This window comes from Falco rusticolus, chromosome 4 (genome assembly GCF_015220075.1).
Source record: "Falco rusticolus isolate bFalRus1 chromosome 4, bFalRus1.pri, whole genome shotgun sequence".
Classification (NCBI taxonomy): Eukaryota; Metazoa; Chordata; class Aves; order Falconiformes; family Falconidae; genus Falco; species Falco rusticolus.
Genome location: NC_051190.1, coordinates 7,606,640 through 7,632,763, shown reverse-complemented (window position 1 = coordinate 7,632,763; position 26,124 = coordinate 7,606,640). Strand labels below are relative to the sequence as shown.

Sequence of the window (26,124 nt, the reverse complement as noted above, 5' to 3'; positions counted from 1 at the left end):
ACTTGTCAGGCAGCAGTTGCATCCTGCTGTGCAGGCTTTGAACTAGCCTTGGTGAAAAGCTGATCAGCAGATTGCGGTACATAAGAAAAAGCTCCTGTGTGAAGATGCTTCAAAGACAGACACCAGAGGACCCGATCGACTGACCTTGCCTATACAAGTGGGTTTATTGTTAGATGAAACCAGACAGAAACCAGCTGAACGGGGTAAAGTTGCAACAACATAGTGCAAACTCAGCTAACAAATATGCATAAAGTGTCCTTGCACAGGGGGTTCATGTGAACACATACTCAAAAGTGAATGGCAACAGGCAATCTCGTGGCCAAAACTAATAGACTGTGAAGGTGAATAGGTGAGCAGCCTTAAGATTGCATATAAGGAATCAAGAACTGAAATACGGGGTCCTTATCAGGCTCCCAGCCAGGAGGCACCTTTATGGCTGGTAATAAAAAGGGGCTTTATCTCGTGTGTATGCCTGCTGCCTTCTCTCCTGTACCCACACATGAACTAGGAAAGAAAAGCACAAGCAAATCCATTTCACTAAAAGTTCAGGCCAACATCTGAACAGCTCCGACTCAGAATAGTTAAGCTTACCTTTACTTAGGTATTTATTTTATCTTCCTTTGGTATGTAAATAACCCTCCTACCCATAGCCTTCCCTCCCAGCCTCACAGGTCTCCTACATAAAAGAAAAATGAGCTACATAAGGTACAGAAGAAAAAAAAAATCAAATCATGAAAACTTATTTTCAGGACATTAGTGCTTTGCTACTGTTTGCCTGGAGTTTACATGGGAATTAAGAGATCCGTTTCTCTAGAGCAGCTCTGATGAGAGCCATGTATCAAATTCTGGAGAAGTGAATGATCTATCTGGTAACCTAAAGCCTATTTCCGTTGCATACCCTAATCAAAAGTGACTGCTAGTCTGTTAGAGTAGACCTTACGCCCTGCTGTTCTTTGCCTTTTAAAAAATGTTAGTGCGTTCCATCCTAGGGATTTTTAAAAAATGGCTTTTAAAACAGCTTTTCCCAGCAAGCCAGATGTTGGATGAGTCACGCTGGAATAAGGGGAGGGGAGTCTGTGGTGTATCCCTGTGGCGCATCACTTTAAGATAGTGCAGTGCACTCTAGGGCAAAGAAAAAGAAGAGTAAATCAGGAGAGTTCAGCTGTTGTGGCTATTTATTCTACGACCGGCAACCTGGCCACCTGCATGGGGCCAAACCTCCTCAGCCCACCCGACGGGCACACGCTCCCCCTGGACGTCCTGGGGCAGGTGATGGGGAAGCTACGCTCTGTTTACCAGCCCGCTACAGCCTTCCGTCCCCACCGGAGCGTTGCTGCCCAGAGGTACCTGGCTGCTGCCTCTCCTGAGCAAACGCTTGTGGGGGAGCTGCTGGGCAGAGCAGCCCCACAGCTGCAGCTTTCTGCGCAGAAGCGAGGGTCAGGAGTGCGAAAGGCTGCTCAGGCCACTTTTCAGCCACCTAGGTGGAAACCAACGGTGGTTGCTTGTGTGCAGATGACACAGCACCACAAGGAACTCTTTGGAGAGGAGGTGGCTGGTCTGGCCAGCACATCAGCTGAGGAGTTGCCAGCCCCGGGGGCAGAAGCAGAAACCACAGAGGTATGTGAGGTCCAAAACCAGCGTGCTGACAAAGGCCTCCACCTGCTGAAAGTGGCCCTGCTGCCGCAGGGATGAGCAAGGTCATCCACCTTGCCCAAGTGCAGAGTAAGGCTGATGCGGGTTGGCCGTGGCACTTTGTGCGGTGATCCAGCCAGAACTGGCTCAGCTGACTGAGCAAACCCATCCAAGGGACCTGCCTTTCAGAGCTAAGGTAGCCATTGGGCAGGTCGGTCCTTGCCACCTGTTCACTTCCACATTTCCAGTGCAGGTGCCTCCAGTCACTCCAGAGTGCAAACACCTGAAGAACTCCTCTGAGGAGAGAAGGGAAGATGAGCTAGCTTTGATTAAGAGCAGAGCTGGTTCAAGTTCATTGTGGCTTTACCTGTCTAACAGTACTCTTGAATGGAAAGGTTGCCAGGCTTCTCACGAGAAAACAGAAAGCAAAAACCCGGCTGTGAAGAGGGGAGGGGTGGGCAGCCAGGCAGGAAGAGGATAAAGTTGGAGAGCTCTCAGGGGTGGGCAACTGAGGAAATCCAAGGAGACAAGAACGAGGAGCCCAGGTGTGTAGCACAGCCTGTTGTCCATCTTTCAAATGTTCAAATGTTTCACATCACCAGGATGCTGGGCAATGAATGGAGTAAACTGCCTCCTGTGGAGCAGCGGGTACCATTAAACTCCCTTTTCCTTGTTGGATTATGACTACTGTTAAATGGGAATGTTGTTTAGTGAGGAAGTTAACAGAGGCTTTTGATTAAAGTTGTGGTTAGGAATATATCTCAAAGTAAGGTGTGCAGGTCCTCCAGCGTTCAAATAATGCACCCTGGTAGGGCTGTAGCATCTCATCCTGGTGTGACTTGAGGAGAACTGTATCCTCTAGACAGTACCAGAATCCAGGCAGAACAGGTGGGATTGCTCTGGTGAGACATCCCAGGGTTGATGTGATTCAGCGGGGTGTAACTCTGTTGTACCTAACTCCGACACAGCTGAGACCCACCAGTTCCCAAGGCCAAAGTCACTGGAAGGATGGGGCAGGCATTTATTCACTGTGGCTGAGGAGAACTCAGCAGGATGTCACAGCTTCTGCAAGGATTTTGCAGATCTGTTTATTTTACAAACTCATCCATGTATATAAACATCTGGTGTCTCACTCTTAAGACAAGCAGACCTGAAAGGACAGGTTACTGAAGGAGGAGATGGTTAACGTGAATAAACTTTTAGACAGTGTTTTAAAGCATTGCTAGCCCTAGAAAGCAAGCTGAGATCCGTACGATGGGTGGGACAGTAAGAGTTACATGTTCTACTTTCTACACACATTACATCAGGAAAAGGGTTTTTCCCACCTTTCAGTCATCATGTAATGCCTTCTAATTGGGACTGCTGTGTCCTTCTGCAGGCTCTGATAGGTGAATGAAGACCCAGGCAGTGTTGGGTCTCCTTCTTGAAGGCCTTCCAGAGAGCACCTTGTAATTGCTAATGGGCCATCCGTGCCTCATTGCCAGGGGGAGATTACAGCAAAGCAGTAGTTAAGTCACAGTGCAACTTGATGGCATCACATGAATTTATCAGGACATTTAAGCTTTTGAAAATACTTCAAGGACTAAATGCTTAAAAGTTTTTATGATGGCTGGATGAAAAGTGGGATGATGCAAAAAACAAGGGTTCCTTTTGTCACTTTTCACTAAGCTTGTAGAATGTAACTTATACAGAGATATTATAAAATGCTGCATAGCCATAGCATGTTAACCATAACTGAGGATGTGTGTCAAAGGTAAAGCCGTTGATTTGGTAACACATCTGTAGCGAGAATGATGTTGCTGTCTGCTGGGAGAGGGGGGGAAGAGAGTAAGACATTCTGCCCCTCTACCCCTTGCCCTTAACATATTCTTATCATGCCTGGGACAGATTTTTTTTTTTTATTTTATTCTAGGAAGAAGGAGATCGAGTTCAAATCTCTATTCTGTGTGCTGCTTTTTAAAGCCCCAGGGCATTTCTTGAGTAAAATGGTGAGTCTAGCCTATAGCAGGTCAGGGAAAGGCTGCTGAGTACTTCCTTCCCTTCGTTTTCTCCTGTGCTTTTTGACTGTGGCACTGAAGGCCGCTGCTGCTTGGGAGCCCCCATCTCTAATACAACAGACCAACATTCTTGTTGAAGCTGAGTAAGCCTGGTTTTGGTTAGCTAGCGAATATGAAGTCGTTCTCCTGAAGCAAGTGGTGGAGTCATAGTATACTACTGTGTGTGGGTGAGTGTCCCGCAACCCAGGGGAAAAGTGTCTGAGCTGCAGCAACAGCAAACTAGTTGTCCGATACAACAGTTGAAGGGCAAGTCTCGCGTTTCCCCTGTTCCAGCCTTGTAGTCCTGCTACTTCTTGGTGTGTTTGGTGAGCATAAGGACCGCTGAGCTGACTGGAATTGACTGAAATAAGGACTGGTTGAGCTGACCAAATAGTGAGTCTCCTCTCGAAAAAGACCGTTACTGTAGTCATAGAGCAGACACCCTAAAAATCATTCTTGTTTAAGTTTTGTAAGAAATATATATATATAAAAATATAAAGAAATATTTAAAGAACTGTATAGATCTGTGCTAGAAAACCTAGGACACCTACTTACAGGTAGTAGAGTAGAACTCCTCCTTACTGATTCAAAACAATCCATCCAAGACACAAGCTGAGGAAAAACTTGTGTTGTTTTTGACTCAGTTACTGTACTCTGTCAGCAGCACATTGCTGGAGACAGAAGAGAAGAATTAATGTCTTCTGGAAGAATACAGTGTCCAACAGAAACGCAAACCCAGCATCACTAAATTTGCACCCCAATCTAGAATGTTAACTGTGTCCTCAGCAGCATCAAAACAGGTTTGCAAATGCATGAAATTTATAACTATTGCATGTATTCTTGTGATGACGTAATGAAAATAAAAAGGCATGCCCGGTGACTAATGTTCACTCAGATTGAGTACTTACTTCCATTGAATTTTAAACTCATTGGATGAAAAACTTGCTCAACAACTTTTTTTTTTTCTGGAAAGGATCCCTTTAGCAAGTGCTGTGACCACCCCTTAAATGGTTTTCAGTTCATTGGTCCCCCTAAAGAGTTCTCCAGTTAAGCTCATTCTATTATGCACGTGTGAAATATTTTTTTCTTCCTAGCCTGAAGTTTTCTTTTAACCTAAACGCAGATAGCTTAAATTGATATCACCTAGGCTCTTTTATCTTTATGCTACTCTTTTCCAATAGCCATGATGTTTTGTTCGCCTCTCAGATGGGAAAAGTGTGTGGTTGTAGAATGGTAGTGCATTTTTTTCTGTGGGGCAAAAAACCAAGGGCGTATTGGAACCCTGCTGTTACAGATCTGAACGTTAAAGCTTGATCTAAAAAAAAAAGAGTTAACAGAATAGTGATTTGAATTTAAAAAAAAAAAGGGAAAGGCGGGAGGGTGGGGAGACACGGACACGACACACCAGAATACAGCAATATTATCCGGAAATCCTGCGTCTTTGCATCTCACGTACATTCTCATTGTTTCTTCACTCCTTTCCTGTTTGCATAGGTGAAATGGATCAGCACTTCATCTGGCAAGTTGTTTTTCTTCCCTTCCTCCTGAAGGGGAGGCAACTCCCTGGTACTCTTGGACTTCTTTGTTTCAGCAACACCTTGATGGAGCAGATAGAGATAAGGAGCATTAGATGCGGGAGCTGGAGCAGTATCAGAAGACTGAAGCCTATAAATCTTTAGCAGGAAAGCACAGGACAGACTAAAGGCAAATCACACAGACAAGGTATTGAATGGGACAAAAATACAAAAAGACTTCCAATGAGGAAAGTTCTGGCTGCAAGAGAATACAAGCTGATCAGGTCTTGGGATCCACTGACATCAACAGAAATTTAGGTGAAAACTCCCCTTTGACATGAAACTCAACTCCCAACCCAAAAAACAGTTGTGATGGGAAACTATGGTGGGGGTGGGAAATCAGCGCTGAGGGCAGGAAAGCATCAGCAGGATGGGAAACCATTGAGTTGGGAAGTTGTTCTGTCATTAAAAGTCAAACCGTCACAATGCTGGCTGACCCGGGTGCTGGCATAATGATCGCCATGGAGACGGAACCCCAGAACACTGTTTGCCCCAACAAACGCCACACTGGCCAACTGCCGCGGCACAGAGCAGCACGCTCCTCGTGGTGCTCCTGCCCTTCGGGTAACCCCCAACCAGCTGTGCCGGCCAGCATCTCACCCCATCACCCCCCTTCGCTTCTGCCCACAGAGAGGTTCCCCCTCCAGCTGCCGACAGGACCAGAGGTGCCCGGCATGAGCTTCACCACCCTGACCATGCCGCCACCGGTCACTGCTGGTGTGCTGCCCTCTGTCCCGGGGCTGCTGATCACCGTTCGGCCTTCCCAGCTCCACATTGTCACCCACCAGCCCGCCCTGGCAACCTGGCAGGGGGTGCAGGGGCCCCTGGGGGACTCGGGGCAGGTCGTGCAGCTGCCACACGTGCTGCAGCTCCCCAGCGGTGTGCAGCTGCCCCCTCTGCCTGCTCCTTGTCCCCCTGCCTATGGCCGGGGACAGCAAGTGGTGATGGGGACACTTGTGTCCCACCAGCCAGTGGGGCTGGGCCCATGGGACGTGGGCCAGGGACAGCCCCTCTACCCTACGGGCTGCACTGTGCTGAACGTCCCTGCCCATGCTGGGCCCCTGCCACCCCAACACCCTGCGGCTCAGCATTGCGTGCAGGTCTCCCCTGTGCTCCGCACCCATCCTGGCAGCGCCCAGAAGCTGCTGGAGGCCTTTAACAACGACGTGGTGGCCAGTGAGGATGGCGTCCCTGCTGCCACCCCCTGCCAGCCCGCCCTGGATATGCTCTCTGGCAGAAGCAGGACCAAGCACCAAGGTGAGGTCTGCAGGGTGGCAGAGCCCATAGGGGGTGACCTGCACCAAGGAAGGCTTGCATCACCCTGGGGGTGGCTTGGCTTCGTTTGCTTTTTCAGAAGTGGTGACCACCCCGTCAAGCCCAGAGAATCTCCTGGACCTGCCCGAGCTGGGGCCAGATGCCTTCAACGAGGCCTTCCCTGAGCTGGCAGAGGACAATCTGCAGTTTCAGGATGAGCATTCGACCACCACAGACAGCAGTGACCCGCTCGCCTGGCTCGACAGCATCCTGGAGCTCCCTGAAGTTCTCAGCGGCTCCTGCTTGACCACCCTCCTCAACAAGTTCCCGGAGTTCTCAGAGTACGTGGCAAAGGGTGGCTGCTCCAAGGAGCAATCGCTGGTGGCAGGGCTGGGGGACAGCGAGGACACCGACCGTGGTGTCCCTGATGTCCCTGTCTTGACCACCACCCTCAACAGGATCCCTGACCTCTTGGAGTGCATGATGGAGGGCAACTGTCCCGAGGACCAAGTGGTGGCCGCAATGCAGGAGGACACCAACCCCTCCTGGCAGAGGGTGGCAACATCCCCCTTGCTGGACGCCAAAGGCAAGCAGGGTGGGCTGGCAGCGGTCTTCCCCACCCGGCTGCCAGAGAGCCCCATGGAGCCCTCTCAGGAGGGTCCTATGGACACTTCAGAGGAGAGCCCCTTGAAGGGATGCTCAGAGGGTGCCCACCAGGGTCTCCCAGAGGGTCCTCAGCAGATCCTGCTGAATAGTCCCCTGGCCAGCCCCCCGACTGCACCCCAGCATCATCCGCCCCGCATGGCCCAGCTGGTGGAGGAGGTGCTGCGGAGGCAGCCCCGGGTCATTCTGACCCACTTGCCACCACCACCGGGCATCTCCTCCTGCCGGGTGGTGCCCAGATCAGGCAAGGCTGCTGGTAAACAGGCCAAGCGCCCCACATTGGCTGACACCCTCGGGATGCCAGAGATGTCCCCATGGGGCAGCATGCCACCCAAGAAGAGGAAGAAGATGGTGGTGTGCCCGGTGCCAAAAAGCTCCAAAACCCTCTGGGAGGGGAAGCCACACAGGGATGCCACGGCGGTGGGCTGTAGTGGGAGCAGGGGGGCAGCAGCAAGCAGAGGCCATCCAATAGCGACTACGTGCCCACCAAGCGAGCCAGAACCCTGAGGAACACCAGGAGACAAGGTGCTCCACGCTGCCCCAGTCGCCGTTGATATATTGATAGAGAAGGTGTGGAGCACAGATCCCTCTGACGTGTGACCTGCACCTGCCCACTGCAGCCCCGGCCCTCTACCAGATCTGTCTGTCTTAATTCATTAAAGGTTTGATGTTCCTTGCACAGTGCCTCTGCCTGCGGTCATTCACGCAGCGGGAGATGAGGGTTAATGCAGCCCCTGCCACATGCAGAGATCTGACGCTCCACCTTCCCCTCTGTCGAGGCGACACCTCCACCGAGCTGACCCACTCTCTAAAGTATTTACAAATGAAGGGACTTCTCATCAAGGGAGGCAGCCTTGGCAGGCGTGATACACAAAGAGCAGGTAGTGAAAAGAGCACCGTTATCTAAGTTGCGCAGGAAGAAGACTTCCAATGAGGAAAGTTCTGGCTGCAAGAGAACACAAGCTGATCAGGTCTTGGGATCCACTGACATCAACAGAAAATGAGTTTAAAATAGGACAAAGATAATGGTGGCAGTGGGAGATGGGGACCTCTAACTGAAATAGTTCTGCCCCAAAGAGGCCAAAATCCCACTTGGGGAGCATGCGTAGTCCGTAAAACCCTTCAGCAGTGCTACTGAGGATGCGTACGCGTTTGCATTAGAAGCGAGAAACCAGCCACCAAACCTGTGTATGACACATGACTATGCAACGTGTGGCGCTCTGAGAAAGGCCCCGAACCCCTTCTCAGTGTTCCAATTGGACCTAAAAACTTTGCACGCACTTTTTAATCGCTGCCCCCAAAGCGATTTCCCCACAGGGTCAGTAAGCAAGGCGGTGGCGGAGTGGCTCTCTCAGACCCCCTGCCAGCCCTGCCCTGGGTGCCGGTGCCTCCGGCCCTGCCCCAGCAGACGTTGCTGCGCTGATGGAGGGGCTCCCTCCCTCTCCACTGCATTTGCAAAGGGAGTGGCTGGCTCACCCTTTGCTGCCCACGCAGCCAGCCCTCACCTTTAGCTGCTGTCATTCCCAGGGGCGCCGGCTCTCTCCCAGCACCCTCACACCTTCTCCCTGCGACACTGCGAGAGAAGCATTCGCCAGGCACATGGGTGCCGTCACTGCCCTGCGCAGCTGCGCACCCCAGACTGGCCCTGCCTGACTGCCTCCCTCACCAAGCACCTCCACCTCCACAGTCTCAAGCTCGACCCCTTTAGACAGAAAGGGGGTCACTTTATTTCGAAGTAACCGTTCCTCATGAGGAACACAGTCTCTTCAGGAGGCAAAATACTTCAATAGCACTTAGAAACAAAGCTGGGGCATCTGGGGGCCACCTCATCACTACTCCAAACAATGTGTCCTTTGTGGAGAAAAACTGAAGAGCTAGACAGTTTCCAGAGGACAGCAAAACCTGACCTGCTGAGAGCTTAGGACAGTGCACGTCATGTTCTTCTTCACACTTGGTGCACGTTTGGCAAGCTGCAGGATGATGGTAATTTACTTCCTTCAGAGAGGACAGCAAGACACTTGCCAACTCAGCTTAGGGTTTTTTGGCTTTTTTCTCTGGTTGGCTAAGCAAAGAAACGGAGGCAGTCTCGAAGTGCGCAGAAGCACAGCTGCAGACATAATTCCTGCTGTTACGCAGGCAGGAGGAGTGAACTTCATCCCTTTGGGTCCTTTTGAGAACACCAAGCACCCAGATGGTGCTGAAGGATGTTTTTTACATAGGGGACCCTTGGAGAGAAGCAGACACATCCAGTTTTATTCCCTGGGAAAATGCCCTGACACTGTCCTGCCTCTCAGGTGGCATAGGACAATTAAACTTCTTAGTAAGCATGGGCTGATTCCTGGCCCACCATGATTTGAACAGCAGCCCACAAATCCCTCAACTAGTTTTGTTCAGCCTGCACTTAGGACAGTTACATTGCTCTATGTTGTGGGGGAAAGCAGATGACACAGCTTGCCCCTTTGATGCGCAGGGCTGCGTTTCAAAGGACTACGACAAGCCCAGAAGAGCACAGCACAGTACGGCTTACGGGTCAAGTAAATATTGCATCACAAACCATAATGCATGTGTCTGTCTGAGAAAATGGGGTTTATGTAGGCACATGTGAAATGGGTCTGCTGCTCAAAACCCAGCAAATCCTGTTTAGAAAGTTCATATTTTGAAACGATAGGGCAACATACTTTTGGATTTGTCTCTAAATCCCCATGTCGATGTAATTCCTTCACTGCCATCTGAAATCGTACAGCTTAAGGCACTTTCCACGGCAAGCAAAGAAAGCTCAACTCAGAAAGCAAAGATCCTTCTTGATGGCATGCATCATCTGTGACAACCAGACACCTTCCCTCTCATTGAAACATAGCAGCAGAGTTAAAAGCTGTTTTTAAATTCCAAGTGGAGACATTCAAAGCTTGAAAACTACAGGACATTCTCTTCCTAGCACAAAATAATCAATTTTTTCCTACTTCTCTGCAAACTTAACCCCAGTGTTTTCACGCTACAGCACAGAAAGCCAGTACCCACAGCTGCACAAGGACTTCCACTGCCAGTGTGCAAAGCATTGAGGAGTCTGGGCTCAGTCCTGGCAGTACAGGAGTGATCCACCTCAAATGCACTGCACAGTCTGCACCTGGGGGTATCACAGGTCAATAGTTAATCACTGCTTTTCCTCCCAGTAACAATAAAGAGAGAAAAAAAGAAAATCTCCTTACATCCATGGCTCTTCTTTACAGGCTAGAGGTTTATGGAAGTGATGACCCATTTCACCCAACATTCAAGACACCTTCTGAACAATTTTCAGAACTGTCCCCAAACCCCCAGATCTTACACAACAATCAGTCCAAAGAAAGTACAGAGGTCTCTGCGCTACTGGACACATGCAGGAACACTTGTGTTTACTGGACACCTTTGTAAAGGGAAAAGGCATTACACCAGCGTACCAGATCCTTGCCCAAAAGACTTTTCAAACCACCTGTCTGTTGACGCAGTCACTGCACTTCAACCCTTCCACCCACGACAACATCCTCTCAGGGGGCAGACTTGCCTGCTCTTGATCACAGAACCAGTCAGCAGAGTTCATATTGAACCAAGCTAAAAACTGGGCCCAACCTCTACGTTCACGGTTGGGATACACGGCTCCTATCACAGGGCTCACATGGCAGTCCCACCTGGGTTACGTATCTGAAGTTGCATTTCCCACGGGTCAAATATTCCTCTTCACATCTGCCTTGAAACTGAGGGCTCATGGTCAGCGAGAGAAGAGAGTTCCTTGCCTCCTGTGCAGTCAGGTCATGTTCCCCTGCTAAAGGCAGCCTGCTCAGGCCTCCCATTTGTGTACAATCTGTTAAAAGAGTAAAATCAAGTCTGAAGGTTACTCATTTGCTTCCTTAAACTTCCTACCATTTGCAGCATTCGGCCCCCAGAAGAAGACTTCTGACATAGCAACTTCTCCAAGCAACCTGCTATAAAAGGCAGGTCAACAGAATCACCAACAGCCAGGTCTGTACCCTTGGGGAGACACTTTCAAAGCTCTTTGGAGGATCGCACTGGATCTGTGTGCTTTAGACCCCACTGCGTGGATTTACTGTTTTACTGGCAAAGGTTTTATGTACCACACGTGAACATCTTCAAAACACCTACTGTAATGGTCTCATGCATAAACAGACACAATGATCCTCTAATATCACACATGAAGAACTCAATGGATGCTCCCACCAAGGCAGTGGTTCCCTTCTGTAGCCACTGAACAAGCAAAAGGATGGATCAGAACGACATTATCAAGCTCTGAAGCAAAACTTCTGTCTTCCTTCAGCTGTAATTTAGAGCTTCATTGAGTGCTGAAGAGTGTCAGCCTGACAGCTCTGAAGCATGAAGAGCTTGATCCTCTGTGCCAGAACCACACCGGCACTGGCCACACAAGCTGCCTGCGTACTCGCAGGGTCAGGGTCAGGGTCCGGGTCCGGGTCAGGGTCTGTACTGCCCTGCCACCGCAACACAGAAGTGAGGAAAGTGAAATGGAGATAGAGGTGTTCGTTCTCCACGTAGTTGATGCTGGCAGCTTCTTGCCTCCAGCATTCCTGCACCTCAGGAGCCTGGGAAATGACAACAAATGTGGAAGTTCCTAAAAATAATTTGCCTAACACACCACAGCGTAGCACTTCCGTATGCCCACACCACACTTCTGGCTCCCAGCTGCTCTCCTGTGCTTCCCTTTAGCTACCTGGGAGGCACCTTTTCCATCTCCTCAGATCTCAGAACACCCAGCTCATGGCTCTAACATTCTTCCCCTTCCTCTCAACATCTTCCTGGTGGTCTCAGCTTTCTGCCCTCCAGATTAGGGCCTTATCATAACAGGACAAGGATAGCACTGGGGTTTTTTTCTGTAAGGAAGCCAAATACTTAAAACTCTTAATTAAAATATGAAAATTAAGAGGAAGGGAAAAGCCAAAATGACAGCCAAGTGGAAGTTTCATTTGGTGCTCAAACCACCTGAATACTTATGCTGCAGCTGCAGCTGAGAGCTGGCCCTTAGATGGCTGATCAGGATAAAGCCCCAAATCCTGCCACTAAGGTTTCAAATGACAAAATAACATCATCTAAGGGAAGGCAAAATGGATAAACACAAACATCGCCGTATGTTTACAGGGCCTTCACAGCACAGTGGTTCTCTGATGGCACCCAGAACTTAGCAGTATGAAGAATTACAAAGGTCAAGTGCTATTTATAAGCAATGCACCCTTAAATCAACACTAGTGACAAAAGAGCCAAGCACTTGACTTGCAGAACGGCAGATGATTCGTGACTTTCTCCACAGCTTCTACTACTGATGAAGCTTACAACCACCTCACCATTTGGGAACGACATCTGTTGCTAGTGTTGCTCTGGGTGGAAACTCAGCAGGCTGGCACGTTCATTCCTTCAGAGCCAGAAGGAATCTGTCATTACAGGAATTCTCATGCCACTGAACTGGCAGCAAGGTACACAAGCCTCTTAATCCCTTGTTATACTTCTACACTTGTGCCATAAAACCATTCTCCACTCTCCATCTTACCACCTCTCCAAGCAGAAAAGTCCCATCTGCCACACACTTGTCACAAACTTTGTAGGATATGACACAGGTTTCAAATACATCAGAAAGTATCAAATCAGAAACTTTAAAACATACAAGAAAATTAAAAAAAGGTGGCAGTGGGAAATTATTTTCTACCTTGACTGTTAGGTTCACAAGCTGCTAGTAGGTAACATTAATGGCTCACTATTTCAAGGTCATGATGGCAACAGCTCTGCAATGTGTGGATATCAGCGAGAGAATTGCTGCCTTGCACCAGTTCAGGTGCTCCACCTATACCTTGTCACAGATTTGATTTTTTTTTGATATTTTTTGTTTTAAATGCTTATCAGGGTAGGATCTGCCTACCAAGACCAGATTTTAAGTGAAGTTACATTATGCTCCTCTTGATTTAAATACAGCAAGATAGCTCCACTGCTACATTCAGCCACAAGAACGTAAACACCTCCAGCTCCATAGTCACCCATACATTATTTTTGTAAGGAACAAATGACTAAACATGGAACAACACTATGAAAAAGCAAAAGAATGAAACAATCAGCATTTCCCTATTTGGACCAAAACCCGAACATCTCTAACAGCAGATAAGTCTGAATTAAAAATCAACCACATCCAGATCCCAAATGGGGTAGGGGTTATTGTATGCCACAGACCTGGACTTGACTGTTGAAGGAAATCACGCACTATGGAAAATTTGAGGTGGTTCTGCAGAAGTTTAACTAGAGCCTTGGCAACTTCACTTGGGACATGAAAGGTACGTGTGCTACAGTACCACCCACAATAAAGGAAACTAGTCTCGCAGTTTGAGTTCAACACCACATCCGCAAACCAAATGAGGCTGCTACGTTTGAGGAAGACTGATGGAAACCTCACCTGCCATCCCAAAGTTATGCTACGGCATTTCTTCCCTTTTTGCCAATTTCCTCAGCCTTGGTACATCTTTTGCAGAATCTGAAGCAAGGGCCCACAGCTTCTTCCTGTTTCTAACAGTGAATGTCTGGGTTTCACACGTTGGTTTCTTGTGCGGCGCCAATAAGACCCAACGCTTGCCTTCATAAATGCATCCGTACACTAGGCAAGAAAAGGAAAATTACCAGTCACGACACTGTACTGCCCACAGGGCAACAGAGTGCCCCACTCGTAAGAGGATTGAAGACAGTAAATTACCCTCAAATATCTTCATAAAGAAGCACAGTTTAATCATGTGCTTTTAATCTGACTACCGACACAATCTAACAAGAAGACACATTAAGGGAAGCAGAGCTGTAGTTAAAAAAGTGGGGCTTCTCTTTCCTCTCCTGAGTGCAGGAGCGGGCTGGAAACTAGGACCACGCGTGGCAATCAGTTAGCTGAGGGGAATGTGCTCGAGCTTGTCTAGACAATTAACATGATGAGGCATGTTTACAGAGCACAGGGGAGTGGGAGATGGATGGCGCCAAGGAAAGGTAACACCTTGCGGTTAATTGCTGGTAGTTAACCACCAATCAGGGATTGCCTAGTATGCAAGGCTTAGCTTCAAGAAGCAATCTGTTTAAAACGCGCAGCTTCTGAAAGTGTATAAAAACTCGTGCTTCTGTACAATAAATTGACATTTGCTTGCATCAAGCTGCGTCCCGTCTCTTCATTCGCCGCACCTGAGAGTTTACCATCCAGAGCTGGCTGAAGTTCTGAACCTGTAAACCGCTCCCCCATGCTTGTATGCTCGCTCTGGGAAACAAAGACGGCCGTTTGAATTCTTTTGCAGGTACAATCTTTCTTTACTTTTGAGTTGGAATGAAATGAAAAGCTACCAGCAGTCCCACTTACCGCACCATAGAGACACACCTATGTTCCATGCACACGCCTGCCCAGAAACGCATGCAGAGGGAAACCATCCCTTGGGTATCAAACACAGAAACAGCACTGAAAACCTTGACTTCTGAGAGTCCCTGCAGCGTTCTCCCAGGTCAATACACAGCATGCTTGTGGCAGGATCACCACTGCGTGTGCGTCACTTGCTTTCATTTCCATCTTCATCTCTAACCTGGCACTTGCCACCTCCAGACTGCAGCATGCATAAAAGCAATTCCGTTTACTACAAGCACAGCACCGTGTGAACCTTCTGCATGAAGCCCGGTATTTAAAGAAATTGCTATAAAGAATAAAAATCTGCCGGCACCACTGACACACAGACACGCTGTGTTTTCTGAACAGGGCCGATACATTAAACCTGCAAACTAAGGACTGCGACCGCTCGCTCCTTGCCCCTCTTCTTTTGCCCTCAGGCTGGTGCAGGAGCTCCTTTCACCAGAGCAGGCACACCACAGACATAGCCTCACCGAGGGGAAGGGTGGGGAGGGGATAAGGGCAGAGGGGGAAAGGAAAGACCCACAGAAGCAGCTTTGCTGCCCACTGCCAAAGTCACAAGCCGCTCACAGATCCTGTCCCCTCACCCTGCCTGTGCTGGTCTGTGCCTCTGTCCCCCTTCCCGCTCCCCCGCTCCACTCCCTAGCCCTCTCTCCTGCTGCTGATCCTGCATTCTCTGCGGCACCCCCTGCACCTCTGTCTCTGTCCCGCTCCATCCCGCTCCTCGCCAGTCCCTGTCCTTTCTCCATCCCTGCCCATCCCCTCCCGCTCCCCCTGCCCCTCTGGCCGCCTCCTGTCCCTCTCCGGCAACCCCTCCGCCTCAACCCACCTCTCCCTGCCGCTCGGTGCCTCTCTTCCCCTTGTCCCTGCCCCACGGGGGCTCCGGGGCCGGGGCCTGTGCTCGGGCAGCTCCAGGCAGGGGCCATGGGGCCTACAGGGCCCGGGCGGGGGGCTGGTGTCCCCCCAGGGCCCGACTGCAGGGCAGCGATGTCCCATGGCCTGCTGGGAGAAGGTGTGCCCCGGGGCATGCTGGGAGCTGTAGGCCCGGGGCTGCCCCATGGCCAGGTTGTTCCCGGGGCATGCTGGGAGCTGTAGGCCCGGGGCCGCCCCATGGCCAGGTTGTTCCCGGGGCATGCTGGGAGCTGTAGGCCCGGGGCCGCCCCATGGCCAGGTTGTTCCCGGGGCATGCTGGGAGCTGTAGGCCCGGGGCCGCCCCATGGCCAGGTTGTTCCCGGGGCATGCTGGGAGCTGTAGGCCCGGGGCCACCCCATGGCCAGGTTGTTCCCGGGGCATGCTGGGAGCTGTAGGCCCGGGGCTGCCCCATGGCCGGGTTGTTCCCGGGGCATGCTGGGAGCTGTAGGCCCAGGGCCGCCCCATGGCCAGGTTGTTCCCGGGGCATGCTGGGAGCTGCCATTGCCCACCCTCAGCCTCCTGGCAGCCGTGTTGGGCTGGGCAGGCACAGCCTGTGCTGGGGCTGTGGCCCGGCTGAGGGGACCTGTGGCCGGCCGTGGGGCGAGGGATGCCCCTTGGGCTGGCACAGGGGTGTCTGCTGCCTGCTGGCTGCCCGGGGGTTCTGTGGGGAGGTTCCAGCCCCCTGCTGTGCCAGGCCCCGGGGCAGCTGGAGTCAGGCCTGGCTGGGGCAGCCCTGGGTGTGAGCTGAGAGCCAAGGAGGGAAAGAGGCGCTGGCAGGTGCCCCGGGCACAGGCACCGGGCTCCCCGACTCGCAGAGCCCCCTGGAGCCGCCCCGGCGTCTGTAGGTCCTGCAGGAATAGGGCCAGCGTGTTTTTCTGCTGACTCCGACAGGGCTCTGGCTACACCTGCCCTGCTGAGGGACTGGGAATATGCAGCTGCCTGGGAGAGTCACCAGCCAGAGTATGAGTGCTCCAGCCTTGTTTCCCTGGCTGGAAAACACTTCATTTTTAAATACAGCCTCTCAGCGGCGAGATCCAGGCAGTCGGGATTGCTTCCTATAAGGAGCAGCCTGGTGACTGGAGGCTGCTGCCTTCAGTGGCAGAGAGCTGGACGCTTCTCCTCGCTGACAGGATTAAGTTATAAAGAATCACTTGGAGAGGCTGCAGCTAAAGCAGTGGTTAACTCGACCTATTGAATAAGCTCAGTAAGGGGTGGCAGCTTTCTGAGGCACCTGGGCTATACCGATAGATGAGGGTAGTGGGGTAACGGTGTGTTGCCTTCAAGACCACACAGCACAGAGAATAAATGAAGTTCTATAACCACACGTAGAGTACAGGTGCCCCAGGAAAGTTCAGCTGAAGTTCACCAGGCTGTTGACCACCAACGATCTCTAAAGACCCCAAGAAAGGCCCCCAGGAACAAAGTGACATGCAAGTGCCTTATGCATATGTAAATAATTTTGAGGAAGTAGTTAGTGCAAAGTACATCTTCCCATCTGAACATGCTCAGAAAGGACCCTGAGGGGCTGGATATTGAACGGTGGAGTGCGTTGATGGGTCGTGGCATGTTTTTTTTCCTTCTCACACAAAATTTCGTTTTGTTTTGTGGGTAAGCAAAACTGCATATTGCAATGTGTTTCCTTGATTGGTAGTTTTTGCATAACACGTGGGATCTCCAAACCTGCAAACCTGTTCTGCAAACGTGTTATGCAGTTTAAACCCTGGTGCCTGAAAACCCCAACAAGGACACATGCCTGGAATAAGGGTTCGCAAGTCTGGGGTGTACCATGGTTCTATTCCACGATTCACAACAAATGGCTCACGAACAATTCCTGAGCGCAGTGTTCTGATGGGGTGGGGGGACTTATTCCCATGTTTCAACTCTGTTATCTAGTTTGGACAAAAATGTTTAAGGCACCAAGGCTATACCCCATTTATTAGCCATTTGAATATGCCAACCTGGGGATAACATGACTTTCTGTTTGTGGTGTATGGATTCACCGTGGGGTCTCAATACATACCAGTTCCCCCCTTTGCAAGGGGCACAGAACCCCTGCCCAGTAGGCAGCTCGTTGAGGGGCCCACCAGGACCTTCTCTGCCAAGCTTCTTTCCAGCAAGGTGGCCCCTGCCTGTGCTTGTTCCTCCTGGGCTTGCTCCTCCCCAGGGGCCGGAGCTGGCACTTGTTGGACCTCATGAGGTTCCTGCTGGCCCCTTTCTCCAGCCCAGCCCGGTCCCCACCTGCCAGCACAACCAGTGTGGTACCAGACACCCCCACCCCCCATTCTGTGGGTGCCAGCAGTGCCCAATGCCAGACCATCCCCACTGGGTTCAGGCACTGAGGGTGAAGCAGCCCCAGCTGCGGGATGGATGGATGAGCTCCACAGATAGATCCATGGATAGAGGAAAGATTTAACATTTCAGATGATGGGGCAGGCCAGGGGGGTCCCAGCCCTGCACCCCACCAGCTGCTCACTGGCAGGGGAACCCATTGCTCTTGTGGGAGCAGCGCTGCCACCACGGGGGCTTGCAGAAACAGACACAATGGAGCCGGCAGTCGCATCTCCACCAAGCCTTTGGGCAGCCCCACAGGTGGGAGCAGCCCTCCTGCAGGCACAGTCCTGCCCAGCACGGTCCTGAGGCTGCCTGCCCACGTGCCCTGCCCACGGGGACATGGTGCCGGGGACTGGGGTCTGCTGGGGTCCTCCTGCCCGGCCCCACGTGGATGGTGCTGCCCAGGCCCATGGAGCTGATTCTGTCTGGAGTCATGGGGCTCCTCTTCCTCATCCCCATTGGGCTCCTTCTGCCCACCTGCACAGGGCTGCTTCTGCTTGGCCCCGTGTCCTCCCCTTGGTCTTTGTCCCCATCTGCCATCTTCTCCATGTGCGCATCTGCCCCCAGCAGCTCCACTCTAAGGCCCTGGGGAAACCCTCTGGGCTCCAGCAGCCCTGGCTAGAGCTGCTCCTCCTTCCTGCTGCTCCTCTTTCCTGGCGGGGGGGAGGGAGACAACTGTGGGGTGGTGGTGTGCGTGGTGTGTGTCCCACTACAGACCGCCTCTTGCCACTTGGCCATCATTACTTGCAGAAACTTTTGGTACTGCCTGGTCACTATGAGGGTGCCCTGGATGATGTGGATGAGCTCCCCAGTGAGGTTCTGTGTGACCGTGGCCATGGCTGAGGGGCTGCCGGGGGTGGCTGCACATCGATGGGGCTCTACGCCCTGTCCCTGCCATCCAATGGGGAACTCCTCATGCTTTGGCATCCCTGCCATCCACAAGGAATTCCTGCTCTGGCAGCTCCAGGGAGAGGCCCTGGCCAAGGGCAATTCCCAGCTTCCCACTGGCACCCAGGTTGCCCTGATGGACCAGGAAGGTGCAGTGCCGGGCAGTGCCACTGGCTCTGCCATCACACCAGGCCAGTGGTCTGGGACACAGTAGAGGGAGCCCGGGGTAGAAGAGCTGCTGCATGACAGGGAGGGCAGCAGGGCCTGTGCAGGCTGGTGCTTCCTCCACAGAACATCTGCACTCGCCCTGCAGTGGAGGATGGGGAAGAGAGAGAAGGCTGTTGCCCTGCAGTGCTCATGCACATCTGCAAGCCCACGTGTGGAGGTCCAACTTCTGTTAGGGAGGACTGGCAGGTTTCTTGGACAGGCACTGGGAGGGCAGTCAGGTGTTGTGTTGCCTGAAGATCCTGACCTCTTCTTCCTCATCCAAAGTGCCAGGAGTCCCAGAATCACACAATGGTCAAGGGTTGGAGGGAACCTCTGGAGATTATCTAGTCCAACGCCCTGCAAAAGCAGGCTGTGCTAGAGCAGGTTGCACAAAATCCTGTGCAGGTGGTGCTGGAATGTCTCCAGAGGCCTCTCTGGGCAGCCGGTGCCAGGGATCTTAAGCTGGAGTGCTGCGCGAGGGTCCCTGCGCTGGTGGGGGGCAGTGCCTGGACTAGCTGCAACGTCAAGGCACTGCAAAGGGGCAGGGAGACGATGAGCACAACAAGCCCATGCCACGCTCCCTGCCTCCCCACATGACAGTGCCTGTGCCCAGGTCCCTGATGGCTGCGGAGGCCACCTGGCCCTGGGCACCCTCTACCTGTGTCCCAGCACAGGGCCTATGGGGCACCCCTTCACCCCCTCCTGCCCCTGCCTGCACAGGTGGGGCTGGCAGGAGGCTCATCCATCCCCTCCCTGATGCTGCACTCCGGGTCAGCCCTCCCGGGGGGACCGTGCAGCCAGGTGGGCTGGCTGCAAGGGTCTCTGAGCGGCAGCAGCATCCTTGACACACTGTGTCGCTCCAGGGCTCGTTGGGCGGTGCGTGCGTGAGCAGCAGCACATGGAGTACATCCGACATGGTGAGCGAGGGCAGTGGGGAGGAGGAAGGAGCTAGCACGGAGCTACCCCCGGAAGCTGGGCAAGGGGGGATCTGCTCCCAGCGTGCCTAGGGGGGACGGGGTGTTTCTGCAGGGGGCTATTCCTGAGAAGCAGCTTCCAGCCGAGCCACCTGTCCCCTGGCTGCCTCCTGGCCCTGGCAATCACAGGGTGCAGTGTGCCCTGCCTGGAGGGGACACAGGGCTGTCACCTCACCTCTGCTGCTTTGTCCCCACAGTGCTTAAAGGCGCAATGAAAGACACCAGCCCCCTGGTCTCCTCCCTGGCAACTCAGACACTCCTCATCCTTGGACGACGAAGGCTGTAAGGGGTGGTTTAACCTATGACTACTGTGCTTATGGCTGCCAAGGACATGGGGGAGGTGGCACTCGACCCCCAGCGAGGGCTCTGCTCAGGCAGAGACGAAGCAGCAGCCCCAGCCCCAGGATGCTCTGCAGGCTTCTCTTCCTGAGGGCTAACAGGGAAGAAGACACCTCAGCCCCAGAGGAGCTGGCGTCCTCTGGAGAGCAGCAGGACAACTGCTCTTTCCAGTGGTCCAGGGCAAAGACGTGCCCTCATGCTTCGCCTTTGCCATAAAGTGCCAGCTGCTCCACTGGGCTGTGAAGCAGAGGGGAGAAGCCCAAGGTGGAGCCGAAGCAGAACTTGAAAGCAATGCCTTCCTTCCCCTCTCCAGGGCCACGCTGCCGGAATAAATGACTTTTTCTGCCACCCACTGTCTGAGCAGCCTGCACTGCCTGGGGCTGACGTGGCCGAGCCCAGGGGCTACCAAGCCGCCGATGCTCTGGCTCCAGCAGCACAGGCCCCTCCATGTCCCCAGCAGGATGGGCAGCTCTGCCTCCTGCCCGTGCCACCCATTCCCAGTGGCTGCCCAGCCCCTCCTGCCTGGGATCGGCACCTCATAGCGAGGCAGCTTGCATGCAGAAGGCACCAATTGCTGTGAACCCTTCAAGCCATGTTCAAATGCCAGAATCAGGTCCTCCTCCCTGCCTGACCCTTAGACCGCCTCTTTGGCAGTGAACCAAGAAAAGAGATTTAACATGCAACATGACGCAGGCTTTAACCTTTTCAAGATTGTTTTCTCTGCCCCAGAGCATGGCAGAGGGGGACTGGCTGGAGGGGCAGCCTGCAGCAGGGTCACCCCGCACCCAGGGACCTCCTAGCAGGCAGGCAGGAGGCAGGCAGGCTTGCCACAGTGTGCATGTGCTATCGAGGGTGTGACAGCTGTTTCCGCTGTTGTCCCTGCCTGCTCTTGCCTAAGGAGAAAGTTTTGCCTCCAGGCAGGCTGCCCGACCTTCCTGAAGGCTCCCAAAGGCCAAAGGCTCCTTGGCAGGGAGCAGCTGTGCGTGGCACCAGGCTCGCTGGCCCTGGGCAGTCGGAGCAGGTAGGACACGGCTGCTTCTTGCTCTTCTGCATCCTTTGCTGCCCCTGGCACCCCCTGCTCGGCTGGAAGCCGGGGGGGCTCAGGAAATGAGGGGCTGCCTGAGCCCCCGCTGTGCCCCAATAAAAGCACCCCTTCACTGGGCTTGGTGGGGGAGCACTGCCTGTTTGATGGGGGGGCATTGCATGCTTTTCTCTCCTGTACAACCCTGGGGGCACAGGGCTGGGGAAGCCTTGGGGACACACTGCTGTGGATTGGCAGTCCCAGGTGAGGGGACATGGGGGCCAGGCAGGGCTCTCTGAGCTCCCCCTGCCCCTCCAGCAGACCCTCACCCTCTTCCAGCTCTTCTGACCCAAGTTTGCTGCGTAAGTGGCTGTGCTCCTCCCCACGCTCCCCCTCGGCTCTGTGTCACTGGGCTATGTCTCCCCTTTGGGCTCCCTCAGGGGCTGGAGGATGCTGAGGGCCTCTGTCCCCCACCCTGAGTAGAGGGACAAGGCTGGGACATTTTTGGGGCAGAGGCCCCATCTCCTCTTCCAGCCTGGCTGTGGGCTGGAGGCGTGGGGAAAGCAAGGCACAGTCCAGCCAGACTGTCCTGGAAGGGCTGCACAGTGTCTCTCGCCTCCCGCTCTGCTCTCCCCAAGGGTTTTGCTGGGGGGTTAAGGCTGCACTGGCCCCACAGGAGCAGCTCAGCCATGGCCCTCAAGCGCCATGCATTGGCCCTGAAGCAGCCAGACCACAGGGAAAAGAAAGTGAGGGGGGGAGAGGAGGAAGATACCTGGAGCTCCACCTTGGCAGCCCTGAAAACTGCCCCCAAGGAGAAGCCCCCTGCCATCATTGATGGGCTCTGCCCCCTGAGCACAGCACTGGGTGCCCTGGTGAGAGCGGGGCTGGGGTACCAGGGAGGCTGGGATAGGGGGACGTGGGCAGGGGGGTGGGGGAGTCCCAGGGCTCCCCTTGCTCTGCTGGTACAGGGGCGGCCCCAGTTACCCTTGCAGACCCCACTGCATTCCCACTGGGAAAGCTCTGCACCCTCTCCCATCCCCAAATGCTGCCCAGGTGCCAGCCCAGGCCATGCCACTCGCTGTAGGTCTATGAAGACTATGACTGCACCCTGAACCAGACCAACATCAATGCCAACAACAACAAATTCTATATCATCCAGCTCATCGAGCACGATGGTGCCTACAGTGTCTGGACCCGCTGGGGCCGTGTGGTGAGTCCACCCCAACACCACTTGTCCCCCTCCCCATGGTTGTCCCCACCCTGTCTTGGGACCTCCAGAGCTTGGGGATGAACCTGGTGGTCCCCGTCCCTTGTTCCTGGTCCCAAAGCAAGCAATCAAGTGGCCCTGCTACAGCCCCTTGTTGGGGGAGCTTCAAGGACTTGCCCCCACACAATGGGGTGAGCCTGGCTGGGGAGACATGGCACATGTCACTGCAGTGACAGTGAACATGACACTCCAGCAAGGAGTCCTGGGCCGCCTCCCTGAGCTGGAGGGACCCCCAAATCTGGTACTAACGGCTTGGCATGTTCCTGTTTGCTGCCCTGCAGCCCTGCCATCACAGCCCCCCCCCCCCCCCCCCCGCCCAGGCTGCTCCTCCTGGCATGGGGCTGGTAAAGCAGGGATGCAGGGGGGGTCCTGACCACTGCTGTCCACTGCCAGGGCGAGGTGGGCCAGTCCAAGCTCATGCCCTACGCCTCCCTGGAGGCTGCCAAGAAGGACTTTGAGAAGAAATTTCACGAGAAGACCAAAAACAGCTGGGCAGCAAGGGAGAACTTCATTGCCCAGCCGGGGAAGTACACACTCATCGAGGTGCAGTCAGGAGCTGGGCAGGAGATGGAGGTTGCCCTCAAGGTATGTCAGACTGCTGGGGTGTCACCATGGTGGGGTGGTCCTTACATCTCACCCCTGGCCCACTGAGCACCAGGACATTCAAGCAGGTCACTAGAATGGGTTGGGTTTCCGGAGAAGTCTGGATGTGAGCTGAAACAGCTCATGGGCAGAGATTTGGTGCTGATGGGTTGAGGTGGAGTGGGAGGGCGTCCCAAGCAAGAGCCACTGGCATCTGAGTGGCATCAGTCATGGAAAGCGGAGGCAGTGCCTCCCCGTTGCCTTGCTGCGTGGGGGTCAGGCACTCCCCACTGAGACAGGCAGCCCCACTGCCATGCTCCCACAGCCTCCCACGGGCTCACAGGTGGCATAGTGATATTTTGGGTCTGCAGGTGGATGGCGTGGACAGGGACAAGGTCTGCAAGCAGCGGGTGCTGCCCTGCACCCTGGACAAAGCCACACAGGACCTGGTGTCTCTCATCTTCAGCAGCGACATGTTCCAGGATGCCATGCAGACCATGAATATCAGTAGGGGGTGATGAGTGGCATGGGGTGGGTCTGGGGGCTGTGGCTGGGGGTGCAGGTGGGGAGGTGAACAGGGCAGAGGTGCTGGTGGATTTTAGAGCATCCTCACTGGCAGCCTGACACCTGGTGGGACTGTGGATTTTCCATGCCAGGTGCCTGCATATGCCTGTGGTGATGCTGGAGATTGTTAGAAGTAGCTGTGGGGCAAGTGTGGCAGGTGGGTTCATCTGTGTCCTCCCCTGTCTCTCTGGCCAGATGTGAAGAAGATGCCGCTGGGAAAGCTGAGCAAGCAGCAGATTGCGAGGGGCTTTGAGGTACTGGAGGAGCTGGAGGCAGCACTGCGGGAACAGCCCTCCCAGGCTGCCCTGCTGGAGGACCTCTCCTCCCGATTCTACACCATCATCCCGCATAACTTTGGGCGGGCACGGCCACCTCCCATCAACTCCCCCGACCTGCTGCGTGCCAAGAAGGACATGCTGTTGGTGAGATGCCAGGGCACCTGGCAGGTGGCATCCTGCCCCAAGGAGTGCTCCTGCCTGTGGGGCAGGGGGGTGCAGGCAGGGGTCTAGGCTTGCCGTGGTCCCCCTGGCACAGTGCCCAGCACTGGTGGTGAGGATGTCCTCGGTCTGTGCCTGCCAGGTGCTGGCTGACATTGAGGTGGCACAGAGCCTGCAGGCGCAGAAGGTGAAGGAGGAGGAGGAAGTTGCCCATCCACTGGATCAGGATTACGCCCTGCTCTGCTGCCAGCTCTCCCTCCTGGACCCAGCTTCCTGGGAATACCAGGTGCTGCTTGTGCCACAGTGCCCCATGACAGGGAGCAACCGTGCCAGGCCTGTGGGCACCCCAAAGGTCTCCACTGTCCCAGGGGGACCATGGGCATTGTTGGGATGGCTGCCTGTGGTGACCGCTTTCCTGCCTTCCTCCCTGGCAGCTGATCCAAAACTACGTGACACAGACTGGGCACAAGCTCCACATCCTCAACATCTGGCAGGTGGCCTGAGATGGCGAGGTGAGGAGATGATTATCCCTGTCCTGCAGTGGGGAAGCCCTGGTTGCACCCCAGGGCTGCATTAGGGCTCTGGGCTTTTCCACCCAGGGGAGGCTTCAGCCCAGCTGGCCAGGGGCAAAAAGGCACCTGCTCCCCTGCCCCTCCAGCCTTGCACTGGGGTTGGGCTGGGGGGGGTTGGGTCCATCCCTCACCCCTGGGCACCCACATCTCCCTCCGTGGACAGCTCTTACCTCTGCATCTCTCCAGGATGAGCGCTTCAAAGCCCATGACCTCCTGGAGAACCGGCGCCTGCTTTGGCATGGCACCAACGTGGCGGTGATCGCAGCCATCCTGAAGAGTGGGCTGCGCATCATGCCCCACTCAGGCGGGCGTGTGGGCAGGGGCATCTACTTTGCCTCTGAGAACAGCAAGTCAGCCTGCTATGGTGAGGGTGCTGGGACGGGCAGGGCTGCTGGGGGATGTCTGCAGGGTCTGTATGAGTCCATCTGCCTTTGCGTACCTCCTGCCAGACAGCTGTGTGTGGGCCAAGCCCCTTCCCTGGCATGGCAGCCAGTCCCTGCGTGTTGGGGTGGCCTGGACACAGCCAGGTGGGAATGCCAGGGCTGGTGACATCATCCCCATCGCCTTCTCCCATGGCAGTGGGCTGCACGTCCAAGAAGGTTGGCATCATGTTCCTGACAGAGGTGGCCCTGGGCAAGCCCTACCGCATCACCTGTGATGACCCCACGCTGTGTCAGCCACCCACCGGATACGACAGTGTCCTGGCCTGCGGCCAGACAGAGCCGGGTAAGCCTGGGTCAGGAGGGAGTGTGGGGTCTGTGGGGCTGGGGTAGGCACAGGGTGGGGGGAAGAGAGGTCAGATTTCAGGTTTGACATAGTGTGTGTGGGTGTCTTCTCACCCAGATCCTGCGCAGGATCAGGAGGTGCTGCTGGACGGCAGGAAGGTGCTGGTGTGCCAGGGCAAGCCCATCCCCATGCCTGCCTACAAGAACTCCTCCTTCAGCCAGAGCGAGTACCTCATCTACCAGGAAAGCCAGTGCCGGATCCGCTACCTTGTCCAGCTCCGCTTCTGAGGGTGCCTGGGCACCCAGCAGCCCCATCCCAGCACCAGCTGGTGATGCTCCCCAGCCTGGAGCACCGTGCTCCGGACTCTCCAGCCACCCTACCTGAGGCTGGGCAAGAGACAGGCTGGCATGGGGACAGAGCTTGTTTTGACCGTGAATAAAACCAATGTGCCTTGTACCAAGTGGTTCCCATGCTCTCCTGCCCAGTGAGGTGAGCGCGGAGTAGGGAAGGGTGATGGTAGGTCCCTGCAGGGATGGCAGTGGGTGGCTGTGGAGGGACTGCAGCCTGTTGTGGTCACCTGGTGCTGGCAGCCTTCAGGTGAAAGCTGGTGGCTTTGTGAGCCAGCTGCCCGTGTCACCCTAGCAAGTTGTGTGCCTCATGCCCATCACCGTGGCATCAGGGCTGCAGGGGATGAGCAAGATGCGTTGCCCTGCCTGGGCACGGAGGAGCTCATCTAT

General features: G+C 54.3%; 2 protein-coding genes and 2 long non-coding RNA genes across 6 annotated transcripts; 3 read left to right on the top strand and 1 right to left on the bottom strand.

The window, feature by feature from the left end:
- Positions 1-883: 883 nt before the first annotated feature.
- LOC119147739 lies at positions 884-15,546 on the bottom strand. The gene is made up of 5 exons (XR_005104135.1): positions 15,397-15,546; positions 13,596-13,793; positions 10,822-10,994; positions 5,125-5,265; positions 884-4,339 (listed from the first exon to the last, which is right to left on the bottom strand). It is a non-coding gene; the product is annotated as an uncharacterized LOC119147739 (long non-coding RNA).
- On the top strand, positions 5,475-7,941 carry LOC119147734. Of its 2 annotated transcripts, none has more exons than XM_037387107.1 (2): positions 5,475-6,837; positions 6,955-7,941. In XM_037387107.1, exon 2 carries the CDS (start codon positions 6,977-6,979, stop codon positions 7,664-7,666), a length of 690 nt encoding a protein of 229 aa, XP_037243004.1. In that variant the 5' UTR covers positions 5,475-6,837; positions 6,955-6,976; the 3' UTR covers positions 7,667-7,941. Both variants share the same exon structure in this region; 1 of them encodes a protein (XP_037243004.1).
- A 4,171-nt stretch (positions 15,547-19,717) lies between the features above and the next one.
- LOC119147740 lies at positions 19,718-20,566 on the top strand. The gene is made up of 2 exons (XR_005104136.1): positions 19,718-19,822; positions 20,077-20,566. It is a non-coding gene; the product is annotated as an uncharacterized LOC119147740 (long non-coding RNA).
- A 421-nt stretch (positions 20,567-20,987) lies between these two features.
- On the top strand, positions 20,988-25,843 carry LOC119147729 (protein mono-ADP-ribosyltransferase PARP3-like). 2 transcript variants are annotated; one of them, XM_037387094.1, is made up of 11 exons: positions 20,988-21,239; positions 21,878-22,111; positions 22,324-22,449; positions 22,900-23,091; positions 23,460-23,595; positions 23,848-24,074; positions 24,232-24,375; positions 24,524-24,601; positions 24,848-25,025; positions 25,241-25,387; positions 25,505-25,843. In XM_037387094.1, the coding sequence occupies exons 1-8, from the start codon at positions 21,057-21,059 to the stop codon at positions 24,590-24,592; spliced, it is 1,311 nt and encodes a 436-aa protein (XP_037242991.1). In that variant the 5' UTR covers positions 20,988-21,056; the 3' UTR covers positions 24,593-24,601; positions 24,848-25,025; positions 25,241-25,387; positions 25,505-25,843. The 2 variants fall into 2 exon arrangements, with proteins under 2 accessions (XP_037242991.1, XP_037242992.1); XM_037387095.1 differs by having other exon boundaries at positions 24,848-25,070.
- Positions 25,844-26,124: the final 281 nt, after the last annotated feature.